A 19,447-nucleotide genomic window follows, 5' to 3' on the forward strand; every position below is an offset into this window, starting at 1 on the left:
GAACTCTACAAGGTGATTTTTTCTAGCTGAACTATCTCTTTCCATAGTTGCATGAACTCCCTACAAGGTAACTTCTTCTAGCTGATCTCTCTACAGGGTGACTTGTGTGTAGCTGATCTCTATACAGGTTTCTTATTTCTAGCTGATCTCTTGAATTCTCTTCAGGGTGACTGCTCTATTAGGATGACTGCTCTATTAGAGTATCTCGATCTCGCACTTGCTGCACCAAGTTGGATTTCGTGTTATAACTCCGTGGCTTTAAGTCTGATTCTTCTACACCATTGATGAGTCTTTCTAAGATGATTACTCCATCTGTATAACGATTTTCAAAGCATTACCCCAAGCGGTTTATCTGGTAGGCGTGGCAAGCAGACATTTTTTTATTAGCTAATCTCAATTGCGTAATTGTTACACACTGTTGGTTTTTTCGTTGTATTTTCCTGTTTTTTAACTCGATTTCTTTCAAACCACAAAAGGTTTGAGGTTCAATAGTTAACCTATTACCCACCGACTTTCAGCTTCTTCCCATACGCGGTTTATCCTGTAGGCGTGACAACATATTGGTGTTATTTTTCGTGAATAATCACTCATAACTCTGCCTGTTTATCGTATTCCAGCCAAAGTTGGTACCAAGATGCGCCTTTATATCCCCCTTCTGTGTGCCAAATTTCAAGGCAATCGGATATGGAGTTCGAGTTTTATAGCAGTTTTTGTAAGTGTGCGACAAGAAAAAGAAAAATAAGGGAAAAAAACGAAGAAACTGAGCCAATTTTTGAAGTCGCATATCTCGGGAACGTGCGAAGCGATTTCGCTCAAATTTGGAATGTAGAGTGCTGCAGTTGGAGGGCATGTCCACAGCAAAAATCGTCTTGTTTCATCAAGAAAGCACAGAGCTACGGAGGTGCGAAAATTGCATTTTCTTTCTTCCTGTCAATATACTCACGGGTGTTACGCGCCGGCTTCTTGGGCTGCACGACACACTACCGTGTGTCTTGATCAATATACTCACGGGTGTTACGTGCCGGCTTCTTGGGCCACACGACACACTACCGTGTGTCTTATTATACTCACGGGTGTTACGCGCCGGCTTCTTGGGCCGCACGACACACTACCGTGTGTCTTGATAGAGCAGTCAGAAACTCTAATAGAACAGTCACTGCATGGATATTATTTACTCTAATAAAGCAGTCACATTGAAATGAAATACTCTAATACAGCAACCAGCTAAAGAATTCAAGACTATTTGAAACTTAAACATCAATGAAAATCGTTGATACAGCAATGAACTGGCATTATTACCCAATTATGGTGGCATAATTTTATTAATAATGGGCAATTCTCAAAGGCATGATAGGTGATTTTTTTGTGCCTATTTACAGCATTCATTGCTTTTAACTTCTGAGAATTGGTTGTTGAAGTGCTTCTCATACTGTTCTTTATTTGTAACGCTGTACAATGGGTGGAACATGGCAAAAAAATGAAGTGGAATGACCACTTCAAGTTTCAGTTAATTAATGGTGGGGGCACATTTAACTGGTCTTTCTTTCACACATGCCTATAAATTGGATTTTTACTGTGTTTGCATTCTGTATTATGCATAGTTTCAACAATGCACAAAAAATTATGCCTATTATGCTGGCATCATTCTCAATGCTTTTGGCTACTTAATATGCCCCACATTATGCTGCCATAGTCGGTGCAGGCCTCTACTCCAATATAAATATTCTAATTTTTCCTTACACTTTTTAGCATATATATAGTCCCTATTATATTTCCATAGATGCCAACTACACTTGTGTTTACTGCCAATCACAATTTGTGGAAAAATACAATTTTGATCTTCACTTGAAATACTGTCAAGCTTTTTGTGATGCTAATCCACAAGTGTTCAAGTGTGTAAAATGTGGAGAAGTGTTTACTACACTGATCAACCTTCAACAACATATCAGAAGACATGTAGAAACTTGCCATTCTGTTTCACAAACATCACCTATAATTTTGCCTGTTGGTGAGCTAACCGATGCTGAAGGCAAACACCAAAAGTGTCAGTATTGTAGTAAAGCTTTTAAATACAAAAGTTTCCTAAAGCGTCATTTGTTCTCTCACAGTGGAAAGAAGCACCACCAATGTCGATATTGTAAAAAGCACTTTGCAATATACTCCACACTTAGGTACCACTTAAGAATTCATACAGGAGAGAAGCCCTACCGGTGTAAATATTGTCTAAAAACATTTGCAGACCGTGGTAATGCACAAAGACATTTCAGAACTCATACAGGAGAAAAGCCCTACAGATGCCACTATTGTAGTAAAGCATTTTCCAGATCGGACAAACTTCAAGATCATCTAACAACTCATACTGGAGAGAAACACTGTCGGTATAAATATCGCAAAATGGCATTTCCAGTTCACTTGAGTTCCACATGTAAGAGCCATTTCAGAACTCAAACAGGAGAGAAGCCATACCAATGTCAATATTGTAAAAAGGCTTTTGAAGTATACTCCACACTCAAGAAACATTTGAGGACTCATACAGGAGAGAAACCCTACCAATGTAAATATTGTCAGAAAACATTTACAGACCGTGGCAATATGCAAAGACATTTAAGAGCTCATACAGGAGAAAAGCCTCACAAATGTCAATATTGTAGTAAAGCATTTTGCAGATCAGACCATCTTCAATACCAGATAGCAACTCATACTAGAGAGAAACCCCACCAGTATCAATATTGCAAAAGGACTTTTACAATAAACTCAAGCTCTACACTTAAGAGCCATTTAAGACTTCCAACAATACAGAAATCTTATCAGTGTCAACATTGTAAAAAAGTTTTTGCAATATACTCCACACTCAAAAACCATATAAGAACTCATACAGGAGAGAAGCCCTACCGGTGTAAATATTGTCAAAAAACATTTACAGACCGTGGTAATGTGCAAAGACATACAAGAACTCATATAGGAGAAAAGCCCCACAAATGTCAATATTGCAGTAAAACATTTTACAGGTCTGACCATCTTCAACAACATTTAATAACTCATACTGTTAAGCCATACAAATGTCCAGATTGTGGGGAGAAGTTTCCTTTTAAGCATTTACTAAGAAGACATTTCCGATCTCATACCGGAGACTGTTGAGGATTACAGTAGTTTACACTGTAAGTATTCTAGTTGACTTTATCATCTATAGTCTCAATTATCCTATAACAGTTTAGGTATATTAGTAAATGATGTAAGCACTCAGAACGTTAACATGTAGCAATGTTATACACTCTTTCTAGCCACTAACCCATCACCTCTTATTATGTGTATTATAATCTTAAATGTGTATAATGATTGCTCTCTTTTTTGGTTACTTGTCTGCTTCAAACTTTATTGGCCAATTTCAAGAGTATAAGTACCTTGAGGATGTGCTTTTAATAATTCTTTATATTTCTAATCGAAATATTTCTCCATAAATGTGTATTAAGCTTGAATTCTTTCTGTCACACTGTGGACTCGTCAATGTCTGCATAATGATTAATTGCCATTCAATATGTAGCTAGCACTCATCAATCTGGCTTGGATGTTTATCACAAGTTTCCGCATGTTTTTGTTCATCTATTCTTTACAGCATCTTGAATAAACACCCTGGTGTGAAGCGGAAGGCTTCAGCTACATTTCTTTGAAACACAGGACAAACTTATGTGTGTAGGAGGTGATGAGTTTTAGTATAGAGCTCCTATATAACCACTTTTTGAAAGAAACATGAAACTTGTTACATAGTTGTATATATCATAAAGGTCATTTTCAGATAGGGAGCCACCTCAGATGTGGCCTTTGGTGACTTTTCCATTCTCAAAAATCTCATGTTTGTATGATCACAAATTTGGACCCCCAAATCCATAGCTTACTCTGTTCTGAAGTTACAGGGATTTCAATGGTAAAACATGTCACTATATCCCCCCCATCCACGCACAAGCATGAAATATAGGTTTACTTTTCTAATAGTTATGCTAAATTGTATTTTATAAGTATGATACTTAGGGATAGATCAATGAACTACCATGGAGTGCATACCCAGATAGTCATTCTGCATAGCTGATTTATGTGCGAGGTCAAATTTTGGCAATTTTTTTACTGTTTTCGTATGAACGCATTTTGACTAAGGCATCTGGGTTCATATAACCAAAACAATGGCTTTTATTTGATACAGTTTGCAATTGCAGAGACTTTCTGCTGAAGTCTATTTGTCTGATTTGCAAATGTTTGGAGCTTGTACACTAATAACCTGCTATGTGATGGGAGGCAGCTTGATTGTGACCCACCTGCAACACTGTTTAAATTATTATTATTAACCTACTTTAGCTACAGACAACATGTTGGATCTAGATATGTTATACGTACATGGAAATGTGTTTATTTGGAATTTTAATTTATTTCCAAAAAAACGAAGGAGTTAAAAAAGTAGAATATTAGGCATTTCTATACTACTTTTGCTGAAATTATACACTACAAATGTTTAGTATCTATCACTAGAAAATATTTCAAACCACCCTTAGGCACCCTATAGAATGCCAACTCTGATCATTACAGCTACATTTAAATTAGTAGTTTATTATTAAAGCTATATATACGTACTACAGTGTAATCTCTCTAATCCTGCTCCAATCCAGAATACCTCTATTATCTGACGCTGTTTGCTGCATACACCAAGACATCTCTGTCTACATGATATTATCTACACACAAGTTTCTGCTCTATTAATTTTAGTGTTGGATTATAGATGTTTCACTCTAGTTTTTCAGCATATTAGTATAACTCACATTTGCATGTCTACAATTTTTATGCTATATGCATGTATCTCAGCATTGATCACTGCAATTTTAAAAGAAACTATGCTTGGTTACAATTATTGTGCACATACATGTATACATACATGTATACATACATGTAACACGTCATACGTATAGCTATGGAAGGATGATAAGTAAGCTAGGAAAAGCCATGCTATACACAGCCATGAAACTAGGTAAGATTGATACATTGCTCCTATACTGGTCAACATACACCACACACTTTGATAAATACACAAACTCATGTTTAGCACAAGTTCAGTACCATTGAATCCATTTAGTTGATCAAAAGTTGCATTAGCAATAACAAGGGTTATTAATGCATGATTTTTCTAAAGCACTGTTGTTCTAGTATGATGCAGTACATGACACCATGAGGTTTATGGAATTTAAATTCATGTATATAGATTAGATATACTGTAAATGAAATCTGAACATTTAGTATTTTGAACATTAAATTGGGTGTAAAGGTCACAAAATGTCAAATCTAAGATGGATCCGAAAACGGCCTTTATATGGTATATACGAACTATATGTATCTTGCTTTTACATATAATTAGGGACCCGCCGATTATGCTCATTATTTTACCTATTATGCTATGCTGCACTGCTCAAAAATTTACCTATTATGTATTATGCTTAGATTAATGCTCAATATTTACCTATTATGCTCAAATTATGCTCAATATTTTTATCTTAGTTCCCATATTTTTCTAATAACTTTGCACTTTATGGAAAAGCAGTAAGTGGTTGAAGCACAGACTAAATCCTTGCTTGTCAAAATGCATGTCACAGAAAAGATCGATATACTCTAATAGAACAGTCAGCTACCTGATAATTTTATGAGTTACTGACTGTTCTATTAGAGTATATCGATCTTTTTGTCGGATATGTATTTTGATAAGCAAGAATTTATAGCATTGCACAAGTTTTCTGCCTATTACGCTAGCATTATGCTCAATGCTTTCAGGCACCTATTATGCTCATTATTATGCCAGCATAATCGGCGGGTCCCTACATATAATGCCTTTTATCAAAAAGTGCGCAAAACTACTTGTTGTTAATTCCAAGAGTCCATAATAATGCCTATAAGCTCTATCATATGAAATTCACCACTTGGTTTTATTTATGCATGCACATTTTTTAAAAACTGAACATTTAGCTAACTTAGCATCAAAAAACATAATCAGTGTAAATTCAGTATAAAGCTCACTATATCTGATAGCTCAAATATTGTTGCAGCATTTGCCTAATTTATAGCACGAGGGCTTTGAAGACTCACTGTACTGGACAGTTAAGATACACCACTGCCAAAACCGTTCACAGACTAAGAACACTTCGCATGCAATACGCCATGCATTGTGTTTGCACACTATAACCAGTTAACCCTATACTATTAGTGACTGTTCAACCTGCATGGGTTTAATTAATCACTGCCTACTAGGCAATTCTTTTTGCTCACTGAACCCTTTTATTGCAACTTTTATTACTCTGATACAACAATCCATTATAGAACTCTGGGGTAAAATAATTGCTCTATTAAATTCCCATTGCCTCTGCTAAAAGGCACTTCCAATATTATTATTTTTCTGTTATTTATGTAAAGTTAATGAACCAAAAATTGTTCCTTGCACAATCTCCAAGAAGCTTTTCTGGCCATGGCATATTCTGCACATCCCTCTTCATGCAATGTTTATTACTATTTATACTTGGAGAGGCTATATAATATTTGGCTGATTTTACTGGTATTAGTTTTCAAATGATCAGTAGTCTTCTTTGCAGGTCTCTATACTGTGATATATCACAAATGTCAATATTGTAATAAAGTATTTTCCAGATCTCACCATCTTCAATATCATTTGACAACCCACTAAGCCATACAAAAACCAAGATTGTGGGGAGATTTTCCCTACAAATATTTATTATACTAACAAGACATTTATATATTTATACTTGGAGAGACCTCAGAGCTACATCATCTAATTGTCTTGCTTATCCATTCATGCATGCAAGTGAATTTAGTACCCCAAGTGATTAACGTATGCGTATGCAACATTACAGTGTAAATATATTCTGTGTGTTATTTGTAGAGCTGCTACCGTACTTTACCACCCACCCCATGGTATAATATGTATATAATAAACACATGCATATTTTATGGTTTCAGTTTTGCTAATGTACTTGTAAGAATTTTGCTGCACCTACGTACTCCTTGCAGGCAAGGAAAGGGAATTTAACCAAATTCTGAGTCTGCTTGATTCCTCTATATACTCTGGAGCAAATTCCCACTAGAGTATTTCAATCCTTTGATATGAGCATTGTCTAAACCAATTTTTGAAACTAGCATGTGCTGTTAATAGCAGAAAACACTTTTCAAATATATATTATTTCTAAAGGTATATCTATGGTAATTATTCTACCTTTGAATGGGTAAGAATTTAACTTACAATGCTGTGTTTCAGAACTAAATATTTAATGTATCAAATGCACTCATAAGGGTGATTTTCCAAAATTCAGTCACAAATATTTATAACATGGCAGACAGGTAACTGACTGTTTATTGGAGTGTTAATGCAACTTTTTCACCCATTTGCAATACCATGACCATGAGGAACCTAACAACAGTTGGAAAAAAGGAAGGTAAAGTAATATTAATTTAATTATATCAATCTATAGCTATATAGCTTATTTCAGAGTTCAAACTCGACATTTTTGTATGATGCCAGAGCACTATCAACAATGCTACTGCCAGGCTGCAGCTGTGTGCCAGCAACCAGAAAAACAGAATTTTTGATAGTTTTACAGGCAAGGCATCTCAATTATAATGTATAGATCCCAAACCCTAACCCTAACCCTAGATTGGACTACTAGATTTGTGACAATTAGTTCCACAAATATTTTAATGAAATAGTTAACAAAGCATACTTCTTTTATGATTATAAGTACAAACACTTTTAACATTTTAATTTTATCAAATCATATGCAAAACTTTATCATTATCCATTAGAGTGTGCAAGTTTATTAGCGAAACATATAGGAACATTTGAGCACAATTGTGGGAAGAATTTTTGAGCCCTGCACCATGCATATAGCATAGCATTATAGGTAAAATCAAAAGTATAGTAGGCAACATATACATTAAAAAATTAAAATAATTAGAAATCATAATTTTACACTTCTGTAGGAACATTGTTCTGTAGAGCTTTATTGAGAATTTTTGCAGAATTTTGTATATATAGGAGCTGTTGGATTTTGTAAGAAAGATTCCTATACATTTCACAAAGTGTAAGACATATTATCTACTTGCACTGTAGGAATAATTCCTACTGTACAAGTGAAGAAATTGTTCCTACAATAATATTAATGACAAATGTACGAATACTTGTAGGAAATATTCCTACACAGCATAAAATTGTCCTACACATTGTGCCATGTGTAGGAATCTTTCTTACAAATATTCAACAGTATAGGAATATTTCCTACAAAATTTCTTAATATGTGACCAGATTTTACAGAACCGAACCAAATCGCACATCAGGCAAAATCAAACTAACACCACCAGTGGATAGCTACACTATCGTACTACAAGTTTTGACCCTCAGCACTACTCAAACTACACGAGGCTGGTTTTAATAGACATCTTTTCTGGGTGGTGTGGAGTGCCCAAATGGCGGTTTCAGGCCTTGTGAAGGACCTGGCTTGGCAAGAATCAGTGGTTTACTGGTGGACAGCCTTATAATGTTGGCCAGACGTGTTCTCTGTAGATTTTGCTACATATCAGCCACTATAAGGAGCCAGCACAGCCCTGTAATCTCGTGTCTGGACTCCAATCATGGTCTGCCTCCATTTTGAGGCCTATCTTTTGCCCTCCCCGCCACCCCCCAGCCTCCATCCCTTTGTGAGCACTCGTGATACTACTTCGCTCGTCCAACTGCTCAGATTTTCTATCTTATTTGGCGGGAAACTGTACAAGCAGCTACAAGTACTGGAAGTGGCTTGAAAGGTAACAGATTGATGCATCTTTTGTGTAAATTTCATACGCGTGCTTGCTATCCTTGGAGAGTTATGCTGGCTTCAATTCTTTAAAACCGTTTATCTCGAAACTTCTAATGTGCGATTTGGATCGTTTTTCCAAAATCCAGTCACATATAGCCCTACACGTGTAGGAATTAATGCTTCCTACACAAGGGTAAATTTTGGTAAATTTACTGTGTTTTGAGAAAAATTTGCTACAACTTAAAAAATTTGGCTCAATGTTTTAGGAAATGTCACAACATGTGACATTTACGATATACAAGTTTACTCCAGGTTTGATATGCAGTTATATTTCCTGTACATTTCCATGCTGTCCAGAAATGTCACTTTTTTTCCCCTACATGTGCACCGAATTAGATTGTGTATCATGCATTTTAGAGCTATATATTATCACGGAATATAAATTAGCATACATTATCGTTTCACTGACATTTGGACAACAACAGGTTATATAGTATCATGCGAAATACTGTCCAGCTATATAAATTATTGTAGTTATTATGTATGTGGCAGTACATACAACAATTTATAGCTTAATGGTTTTGTTTCAAACAAGGTACATTCTCTCAAGGTAAGCACTGTCTGGACATTTCCTCTGCCAAAAATTTGACGTGTTGCTAGATTTCCTGCATGTATTCAGAAATTTGACATTTACATGAGATTTCCTTAGTCAAGGACGCATGGCATGCAGTGAGATTTCCTATACTATTCAGAAATTTCAATGAGATTTCCTAAGTCAAGGACACATGGCATGTAGTGAAATTTTAGTCCGAGATTGTCACTCCAGCTGCTGTCATACCTGACTACTGTAACACTTTACAGATCAGGGTAAGGTCTCTGTGTAACCTGTGTATTTGGAAATGCAATATATACGGTACATTATAGAGGCTAAGGACACGTCATGTAAATTTCAAGAAATATCACGTTTACTGTACATTTCCTACATTAAAAGGAAATGTCGTAAACCAAACCCACAATGAAATAATACCTTGGTATATAGGTTTCTTATACATTTTGCAAACTCTATTAAAGTAGGTAAGCTAGCTATAGTTGTAATGTACTAATGCTGTCTGTTCCTTGTCATTTAGGAAATGTTCATAAAGGTCATGAAATGTCATGTGTCCTGTGTCCTGAACAGGTGGAGAGGGTAATGCACTCTGGCACCATACTGTCCCCCATCCATACTGTGCTTAGGAAATGTGTTGACACATGACATTTACTGACATTTCCTAGACAGGAAATTTGCATTTTGACACCACCTATCCTGAGTGCAGGAAATGTCAAGGAAATGTACAAATTTCATGAACACCGGAAATGTACAGAAATATGGAATTTCTGCACATTTACTGATGCCTGAAATGCAGCTTTTCTTCCTGTGGTGGTTGCTGCTTTTGTCTTAAAAGACTAGTATATTCCAAAGACTGATTATCACATGACTATTGGACAATGAGATTCCATATCAGTCACTAAAAGTACTCTAATAGAGCAGTCAAGTGTTTATTAAAGTTTATTAGAGATGTGAGCATTATGCTTGGATTGGGTATAAAAGAGTTGAAAAATATTCCAAAAATTTTGATGCAGTTTTAGAACATATAATTGGCATAAAAAAGATCAAGATAGCTACTCTAATAAAGCAGTTATTCATGGAAGTGCAACATTCTGTAAAGGTTTCCTAAATGGTTAGAGACCTCATAGCTATATCTGCAATCTCCAGTTGGGGAGTCATACACAGTGCACCCATTAATGATCACTAATCAATATGCTGGGTGGCATTGCAAATCTCACTATACATGCACTCCTTAGGAGCAGATCAGTGAGCTTTCTTTAATGTGAAAAGTGATTGTAGGTTTATATTTTGTAATTTGTACAAGATAAATATGATGTAACCCACAATCAAGCTATCTATCTACTAGCATAAAATACCATTTTCTAAGTCAGTTAGAAACTATGGCACCCATTCACTCAGATCTTTTTGGCTTGAAAACACTTATTAAAAATCACAAAGAAAAACATATGGAGACAAAAGTAGATCCCAGACCCATGTTCACCAGGACTCCAGGTTTCTTACTATTTATGTAGCCACTGCTGCCAGCTACCCACCCTCATCCCTTCATTTGTACTTTACAAATGTGAGTCAAGAAAGAATGCTATATATATATATATATATATATATAAAGAAGAAGGAACCACCCCTGGAAGCCAAAGCTGAACCTGACCCTAACCCTAATGTGAGATCTGCCTGTTCAGCATGTGTGAGTGTGCTTGATGTTTGAATTTTATTGGCTGGTGTCAACAGCTCAACTTTTGGTGGCACTTATTTACACCAACAGTGGGTGCCACTGCATTACAAGAATTATGTACATGTATAACAATAGAGAAGGTGCATTGTGTTAACAGCCATATTATATTTGTATAGAGCGGCTAAGTAATAAATTTGATGAAATTGTTAACTTTGAGATAAAAACACCAGATTTTGTGTGGAAGTTGAGTAACTACAGTGGAACCTCAGTTATCTCTCAGTTATCCGAACCCCTTGGGACCAGGAGTGGTCCATAAGTCTGAAAAGTCCGTATCTCTGAAACTGTGTATAAATAACCTTAAAATAGCATAAAGAAATTTTTCTTAAAAACATCAATATTTCAACAACCCTAATAGAACAGTCACTACTCTAATAGAGCAGTCATTTCCGTAATTCAGTTAACCAAGAATCCGGATAACTGAGGTTCCACTGTAAATCATTTGAAATACAGTGCCACGTCAAAATAATTGCCTTGGCATGTTTGGAGACTTTTAAACTAAAGTACAAGACTATTTCAAGCCTATCAGGAAGCCATACAAGTGCATCCAAAATCTTTGTTTTTGCTTAAATAGCATGAATTTAATTTTACAGATGTAATCAGGTATTTTTGAACGCTTCTAATGGAACCAATATTTCAGTGTAAAAGTACATGCAGGCACAACCCAATACAACTAAATCTATGGCTTCGTATACCTTGACCTTCTGTGGTTCTTACCATTGCAAGCTAATGACCTGGGTAGACACCATCCTTGATCAGCTTTTGGATATGACCAATGACCATATACCTTGCTTGTCTATGCAGATGCAAAGTTTCAGCTATTAAGCAGTTTCAGCTATTAAGCACTTTTATGCATGGCTCTCCATTACATTTTCTATTGGCTTTATTCGTCCCTGCAGGTTCTTTGAGTGTGATATGATTGGTAATTTTATTGGCGCCGTATAAACATATGAATCAAGCAAAGATCGTACCAAGTTTTGGTGCTTTTATGAAAAAGTGAATGATATTTTTCACTTAGCCGCTCTACTATACCATGCGACAGGCAGCAATGATCTGTTGGCTTTACTGCATAGGCAAGAGAATAATAATAATCATATATACAGGCAAATGATATTGAGTCCTGCTCTTAGGAGAATATTAGAAACACCATTTATATTACAAAAATAAATGTAAAAATTCTGATCTAGGATTTCCCACATAATTATTATAAGTTAGGGGTATCTATACAGACCAGAATTTGGAAAGGGGATACACTTCGCTGAAACATTGAAGAGCAAAAAAAGAAAAAAGGTTGCAGCAATCAATAATGGCTGCCCTATATGTATTTACTATGAAGTATATAAAAATTTATCCTTATTCATAACTTCATATATAGTTAAGCTACACTGCCTCATAAACACTGTGACTGCTTTATTAAAGTGATATTTTTTTTGAAAGGGATGAAGGAAAGCCCCCCCCCCTGAATCCACCACATTATAGTGGGGGTTAAAAATATGGCAACTGGTTGATATAATTAGTACTGAAGCGTGAGAAGCACACTCAGCATGAAGAGCATAAAGTATACTTTATTTACGGGTTTGCATGGCCTGTTTGGGGGGCATGCCATCACAGGAAAATTTAGCTTTCTGAGATCGAATTTGGCAATAATAATAAGTATTATTATTGACTAAGCATTGTGAGCTACTTGAACTACTGTAAGTGAGCAGTGGTAACTAGCTTTCATAATTATAAAATGACAGCATAAATATAATACATGCATATAGCATGCTGAGTTCAAAGTTGCAGTTGAAGTGGTCTATAGGAAATTTTGTTCTTTATAGTTTATTTTATTGTTGGATGTTCTATTAGAGTAGTTGACTGTTCCATAGAGTTTAGCAGCTTTTTACCCCCTTTGACCCTAGAATTAGCTCTTCTCTTTTTCTTTTTTTTTTAATCTTTTTTTTTATTGTGATTTTGCTGCTGAAAGACATGGATACAAACTAGGGGGTTGGTATAAAACTAAACTAGACTATAAAATACAGCAGCTGGTGTGCTGATAAGAGCTATCAGCACCCAATTATAAGTTAAAATTACAAGGGAGCAACTAAAAATTACAAGTAAACTAATTAATTAACAAAGGGGTAATTGGGGTGGAACTACACCTGTGACAAGGACATACAACATGATAAGTACAGTAATTATTGTCATCAAAGTTTGAAGTGAACATGGTCCAGAAGATGTTGTTTAACTGTCTCTTTAGTGTTGCTATAGATAGATCTAGATTTAAAGGTGGCAGTACATTCCATAAACGTGGTAAACGGTTAAAATAAAAGTGGCGGGAGGTGCTATATTTCGTATAAGTATGAACTAGCTTGGAATGGGTTGATGATCTTGTAGAACTGTTGCTGTTAAAATGGACCCACTTGGAGATATCAAAGTGTAAAGATGGATTCTTGATGGATTTAATAAAAAAATAACAAGTCATTTAGTTCGTAAGTAAACATGAGGGGAAGCATCGACAACTTTAATAGTCTAGTTTTATAGGATGAAGTATAATCATTAAGAATGTACTTTGTGGCTCTCCGCTGAACCCTTTCCAAAAGCTGGATATCTTGAACAAGATTGGGTTGCCAGATTTGGGAGCAGTACATAAGTTGAGAATGCACCAAGGAGATGTATAATTGTTTCTTTGTCAAGGTACAGTTGGTTGTAAAACTACGACGGATTAAGCCTAGCTGTTTGTAGGCTCTGGACACAACCATATTACAATGAGCAGACCAGGAGAGGTCAGTAGATATCATGATCCCAAGGTCTTTAATCAGTTCTGTCGATTCAATATTGTTATTGTTGAGGAAGTACTGAGCTGTACTATTATTGTTGCACCAAAAGTGTAAAACAGCACATTTGGAGCAATTAAATGATAAATTACACAACACGGACCAGTTGCTGCATGGCTATGTTAAGGTCCTCTTGTATAATGTTGAAGTCTTCAGCAGTCTTAGCTGTATGTATACACTTGGTGTCGTCAGCAAATAAAAAGGGCAGTAATTCTTTTAGTAGCGAAGGAAAATCATTGATGTAAAGAATGAACAAAAGAGGACCAAGGATGCTGCCTTGTGGTACTCCTGATAACACAGGTAGCACCTCTGAAATAGAATTGTTAATACGTACTCGTTGCTGTCTGTTGAGAAGATAAGCCTGAAACCAATTCCATAGGTCACCACGAATTCCCAGGGACCATAACCTGGTCAATAAGTCATTGTGGGGAACAGAGTCGAATGCTTTTCTTATATCAAGATATATTACATCAATGGGAGTGGATAATTCATGGGCTTCAATTACAGAGTTGATAAAGAGGAGTAGTTGTTGTAATGATGACCTGCCTCTAACAAAACCAAATTGTAATGGTGAAACAAGCTTGATTACTTTGTCAACTATCTTGTTGTACACTAATCTTTCCGAAATTTTTGAAAGAATACAAAGCAGTGAAATTGGACGATAATTTTTGATGTCTGTCTTCGGACCTAACTTGTGTATGGGAACTATAAGATGAGTCTTCCACTCACTAGGAAGAGAGCATGAAGTGATGGACGAGTTAATTAAATGATGGACAATAGGAGTAATTGGACCAGCACACTGTTTCAGTACCTCAGGGCTCATGGCATCAATCCCAGCTGCTTTACTAGCATTCAAGGAAGACAGACATTCAAAAACTTCCTCAGGTTGGATATCAACTGAGGACATAGCAGGTATGTCAGAAGGGTTGTCTGCAGTCTGTGGTTGGTCCATAAAACTTTTGGTAAAAACTGAGTGAAAGTATTTATTAAAACCATTGGCTATACCAAGATCATCATTACAAGAATCAGAGTCAAGCGACATGGCTGCTGGAATAGACCGATTGTTTTTCAGTAAGGCTTGAGATAAATTTATAAATTTTTTCTCACTGCATGTCTTTCCATCATTCATCGCCCATGTATTTGCTCTAAATTGTACCGGCTGTAGCTTCTACTATCTTTCTAGCTAGTATAGAACTTTGGAGGAGGGAGTGCTCCAGCCCCCACTGCACCCCATCCCAAAATCCGCCCTTGCATTTTCTCAGGCTAAACAGTCTACGGCTTTCTTCCTGTATCATTGACAAAAGAAGAAAATGAGCAAGGACTATAATATAAGATGCAAAACTGGCCATTCGTTCCTATTGAGCCTCTTACCCAAGTCGCAGGGAAACCAGAATCCGTCTCACCACCTGTGGTATCACTTCCGCGGGCTATTGCTATGGCTGTCAACTACTCGCGTGAGCTAGCTATAGCTTAATTAAATCATAAAGCGCTTAGCTAATAGCTACGCCTACAAAATAAACAAACAAAAAAAAAAGTAGGTGGAGCGGTGCTTGAGGACGGTCAGCAGCAGCTGAAGAGTGATAGGCGTATGTGAAACGTGAAGGGGAATGAAGAATGTATAAAGGTGGAGTGATAGATGATACGGAGCTTGTTGCAGTGCAAAAGACGCCACGTCAATCTGAAGCGAGGGGTCCGCCACGATTCGGAATCACGTCGAAGACCTCAGGAATCACTGGAATCAATCAAGGAATCATGGAATTATGGGAATCTGAAGCGGAATCAACTTTGTAATTAGAAATATTTTGAAATAAATGTTATGAAAATTATATCGTAAATTACCGTTTAACACAGTATAACACACTCATAAGCTAAAGACGCTAACTCTCACTTGCTTTGCACCTGGTTTTACACTTTGTGTATACGCCTACGTGTATTACAGTGAGTGTTCCTGTGCGTTTCTAGTGAGGTTTAAGTCTTCGCGAGTGAGTGCGAGCCGTCGCAGAAGCAGCTAACTACAGCCACTATATACTAGCTAATTCATTCTCCGTCGGCTGGCTGTTGGATCGAGGTTTCCCAGATTCCAGAACATCCTGTAATCTAACAATTTTCAATAACAGCTCCTACAAGTTCTCAGTGGGGCCCGGATCCAGTGTTCCCAACGAGACTTATACTAACCCTTAGCTAACTAGCTTGTTAATGAGTTGCAATACATTCTTACTATAATTATTGCAGAACTCATATGGGTGAGTATATTACAATATAGATGTAAAATCATGAGGCTACAAATATAAGCTATAAAAATAAATTACAATGTAATATGTTTCAGAAGTTCCTTAAAAGTATCTATATTGTCACAATTTATATCACTAGGTAGAGTGTTCCACAATCAAATTGAAGCAGGAAAGGAACTGTATTTATAAGAATCAATAGCTGTGTCTGGCTGTATAAATTTAAGTTCACTACTTCTGGTATACCTTGATCTATGAGCTATATAATCAGGAAGTGATACATCCACAATGCTATGAATAATTTTATGGAACATCTGAAGCATTAAATGTTTGAAATGAGTTTCAATGGTGCTCGAGTTAAGACATGATAACATGTTTGATACACTGCTGGTTTGATATATTAATCATTCATTACAAAGTGAGCTGCACATCTTTGCACAGACTCAAGTTTGTTTTTTGACCGTCTGCTGTAAGGAGCCCATGCTGCAGCTGCATATTCCAATGTGGGCTTGACATAAGTAAGAAATAGGTCGATTCTTTGATTTTACAGGAGCAGTTTGCAAAATTTCTCCTCACAAAACTTAATGCAGACTTTTCCTTTTTGCACACATTGTCCACATGTTGGTTAAAAGATAATTTTGAATCAATTGAGACTCCCAGGTACTTGGCACACTGAACCACAGTAAGTTGTTCTCCATGAAGGTGGTAACTGGAGTATATAGGGTTTCGTTTAAGAGTTATAGATACAACCACGACATTGAAAGACATTTTCCACTTTTCTCCCATAGCTCCAATATCTGTAAATCATCTTGCAAATCTTTAACATCTGTTAAACTATCAATTCTCCTATATAGAATGCAGTCATCAGTGTATAAGCGACAAATAGAACTTAATTCGTTAGTGATATCGATTTGATTGATTGATTTGATTTTTAAATTAGCCTCAAGTCAGTCGGCAATGCTGTTCTTCCCTGACTGAGGAGGAAGCACAAAAATAGCATACATATACACATATAAATTACAACTGCACACACACACAAAGACTGAACAAAAAATTACAACACACACATAGCACATCCAAAACAATTAAGCAAACAATTTACAAACATAAAAATCATCAACAAATTTTACACAAATAAGAAAATAAATTGTCCTGAAAAGTTGGAGATGTTAACATGTCATTTGGAACTGCATTTCACCAGTGGGCAGCTTAAGATCTAAAATGCTTTTGAGTAAAAGAAACTCTACATCTTGGTGGCTGTGCAGATAGCTGTGTAGTACGAGTAGCATATTGATATCATTTATGTATGTAAAAAATAGCAGAGGCCCTAGTACAGAACCTTGTGGGACACCACTCAAAACATCACAGGGGTGGAAGTGCAACCACCACACACAACACTCTGTGTACGTCCAGTCAGGAAAGATGTGATCCAGTTTAAGGTCTTTCATCAGGGTTAGCTAGTGTTGTGACGGTGTCCACTGACACTTTTGCCAGAAGCAGAAATATAGAGCTGCCTGCCCAGTAATGATAAAATAAATAAATAAAAATAGGCTATTGCCAGCGAATTTCTAGCGGCTCGCAGCGGCTCGAGTCCATGCCGGGTGGAACTTAACATGACTTCAATACTCACCAATAGGTTCAGCAGAGGTAGCTAAAGTGATACACTGTGATAGTCACCATTCTGGTTCGCCTATAGTACAGAATCCATTCTAGGGAATCGTGGAATCAACTTGGAATTACAGAATCAGCCTTGGAATCAGCCGGAATTATTAGAATCATATGGAATTATAGGAATCCCTTTTGGAATTAGACGGAATAAAGGAATCGCGAGGAATCGCTGGCAGAATCAGAGGAACCAGAGGATTCAATGTTCGGAATCTAGGAATCAACTGGAATTACGCGGTGATTCCGAATCACGTCGATCATAATCCTGAGTGGCGGACCCCTCGATCTGAAGGTACAGACAGTACTCAGTAGTGTCTATCCAGATCCTTGTACTACTGGGGAACGCCAGACGAGGGTCTAACTACACCGTGCCTCTTCAAAGAATTTAAGGTTCTTAGTCAGTTGATGTCAATGATGTGCATTAAGATTTCTATCCCTTTGAAACCCTAGTCTCGCGTGGCCAGACCTCTTTTTCTCGGCACAGCGCTTATCGATTAGAATTATACGCGCCTGCTCGATAAAGGGTCTGGTCCAAAATCAATATGCCAACTCGTTTTCACACCCTGAGCAAGAGCTCTGGGTGTTTAATCAACTTTAGTCATAAAACCTATACTTCCTTTCAAATTTCAAGCCATGTATGCACTGGAAATGCCATGAATGATTGCTGGTAGTGGTGATGAGAGACACCGAGGCTGGTTTTCTAAAGCTGAAAGTGACATGGATTGATTTCTTGTGAAAACAAAAAGACTAAGAGTGAACTGAGTAAAGAATTGATCTATGCCTTTTTCAGCCTTAGGAAAAGAGCTTCAGTGTCTCTCACCACCACTAGTCCACTACCAGCACTCATTCATGACATTTCCAGTGCGTATGTGGCTTGAAATTTGAAAGGAAGTATACGTTTTATGACGAAAGTCGATTAAACACCCCGAGCTCTTGTTCAGGGTGTGAAAACGACTTGGCATATTGGTTCTGGAGCAGACCCTTTTTCAAGCAGACGCTTATAGTTCTAATCGATAAACGCATGAAAAAGAGGTCGGGCCACACGAGACTTCTGAAGCCCTACATCAAATTAAAAATTGGTAGTTAAATCCTGGGAATGGAACCCAGCAACACCTCAATTTAACAATTGTCACAAAAGTCAAATGCTTCAAGGTGTGGGATAGAAGCCAGTTAAACCACACCTGCACTCGTAGGATATCTATTATCAACCCCTTGGGTTCACCTCAACCTTGAGTTGATGACAATGATATCCTACTCGTGGTGGGGTTTAACTGTAGCTTAATGTATGATACCATCTAAGTTCAAAGGGGAAAGTGTGCTTTATACTCCATACTGTGCTCATAGATTCTGCTGTGCTAAAATGTGATATATTCTCCATCAGAATCCCTTTGTATAGCAATAAAGCACACTTTGTGTGAATGTGACACAACCATAAACATAACCCATGCATGGAGACACTGGAATGGCTCAAAGCTGTCAACAACATTCCTAACAATTAACAACAAATTAATGGTAATTCCTTTACAATAATTATACCATTCTGTCTTAAATTACTGTCCCCATCATTGTAA

The 19,447-nt window shown here is 36.8% G+C and overlaps 2 protein-coding genes across 2 annotated transcripts in view; both read left to right on the plus strand.

The window, feature by feature from the left end:
* The window catches only part of LOC136255397 (uncharacterized), a 94,532-nt gene that overhangs the window by 59,281 nt on the left and 15,804 nt on the right, over nt 1–19,447 (plus strand). The window lies entirely within an intron of this gene.
* Nucleotides 2,279–3,331, plus strand: LOC136255660 (zinc finger protein 121-like). The gene has a single exon (XM_066048474.1). The coding sequence runs from the start codon at nt 2,395–2,397 to the stop codon at nt 3,136–3,138; it is 744 nt and encodes a 247-aa protein (XP_065904546.1). The 5' UTR covers nt 2,279–2,394; the 3' UTR covers nt 3,139–3,331.

The sequence above is a fragment of the Dysidea avara genome, chromosome 1 (genome assembly GCF_963678975.1).
Source record: "Dysidea avara chromosome 1, odDysAvar1.4, whole genome shotgun sequence".
Taxonomy (NCBI): domain Eukaryota; kingdom Metazoa; phylum Porifera; class Demospongiae; order Dictyoceratida; family Dysideidae; genus Dysidea; species Dysidea avara.

Excerpts from the sequence above, each read along its gene's own strand:
- LOC136255660 (XM_066048474.1), top strand. The coding sequence starts at position 2,395 with ATGGCATTTCCAGTTCACTTGAGTTCCACATGTAAGAGCCATTTCAGA.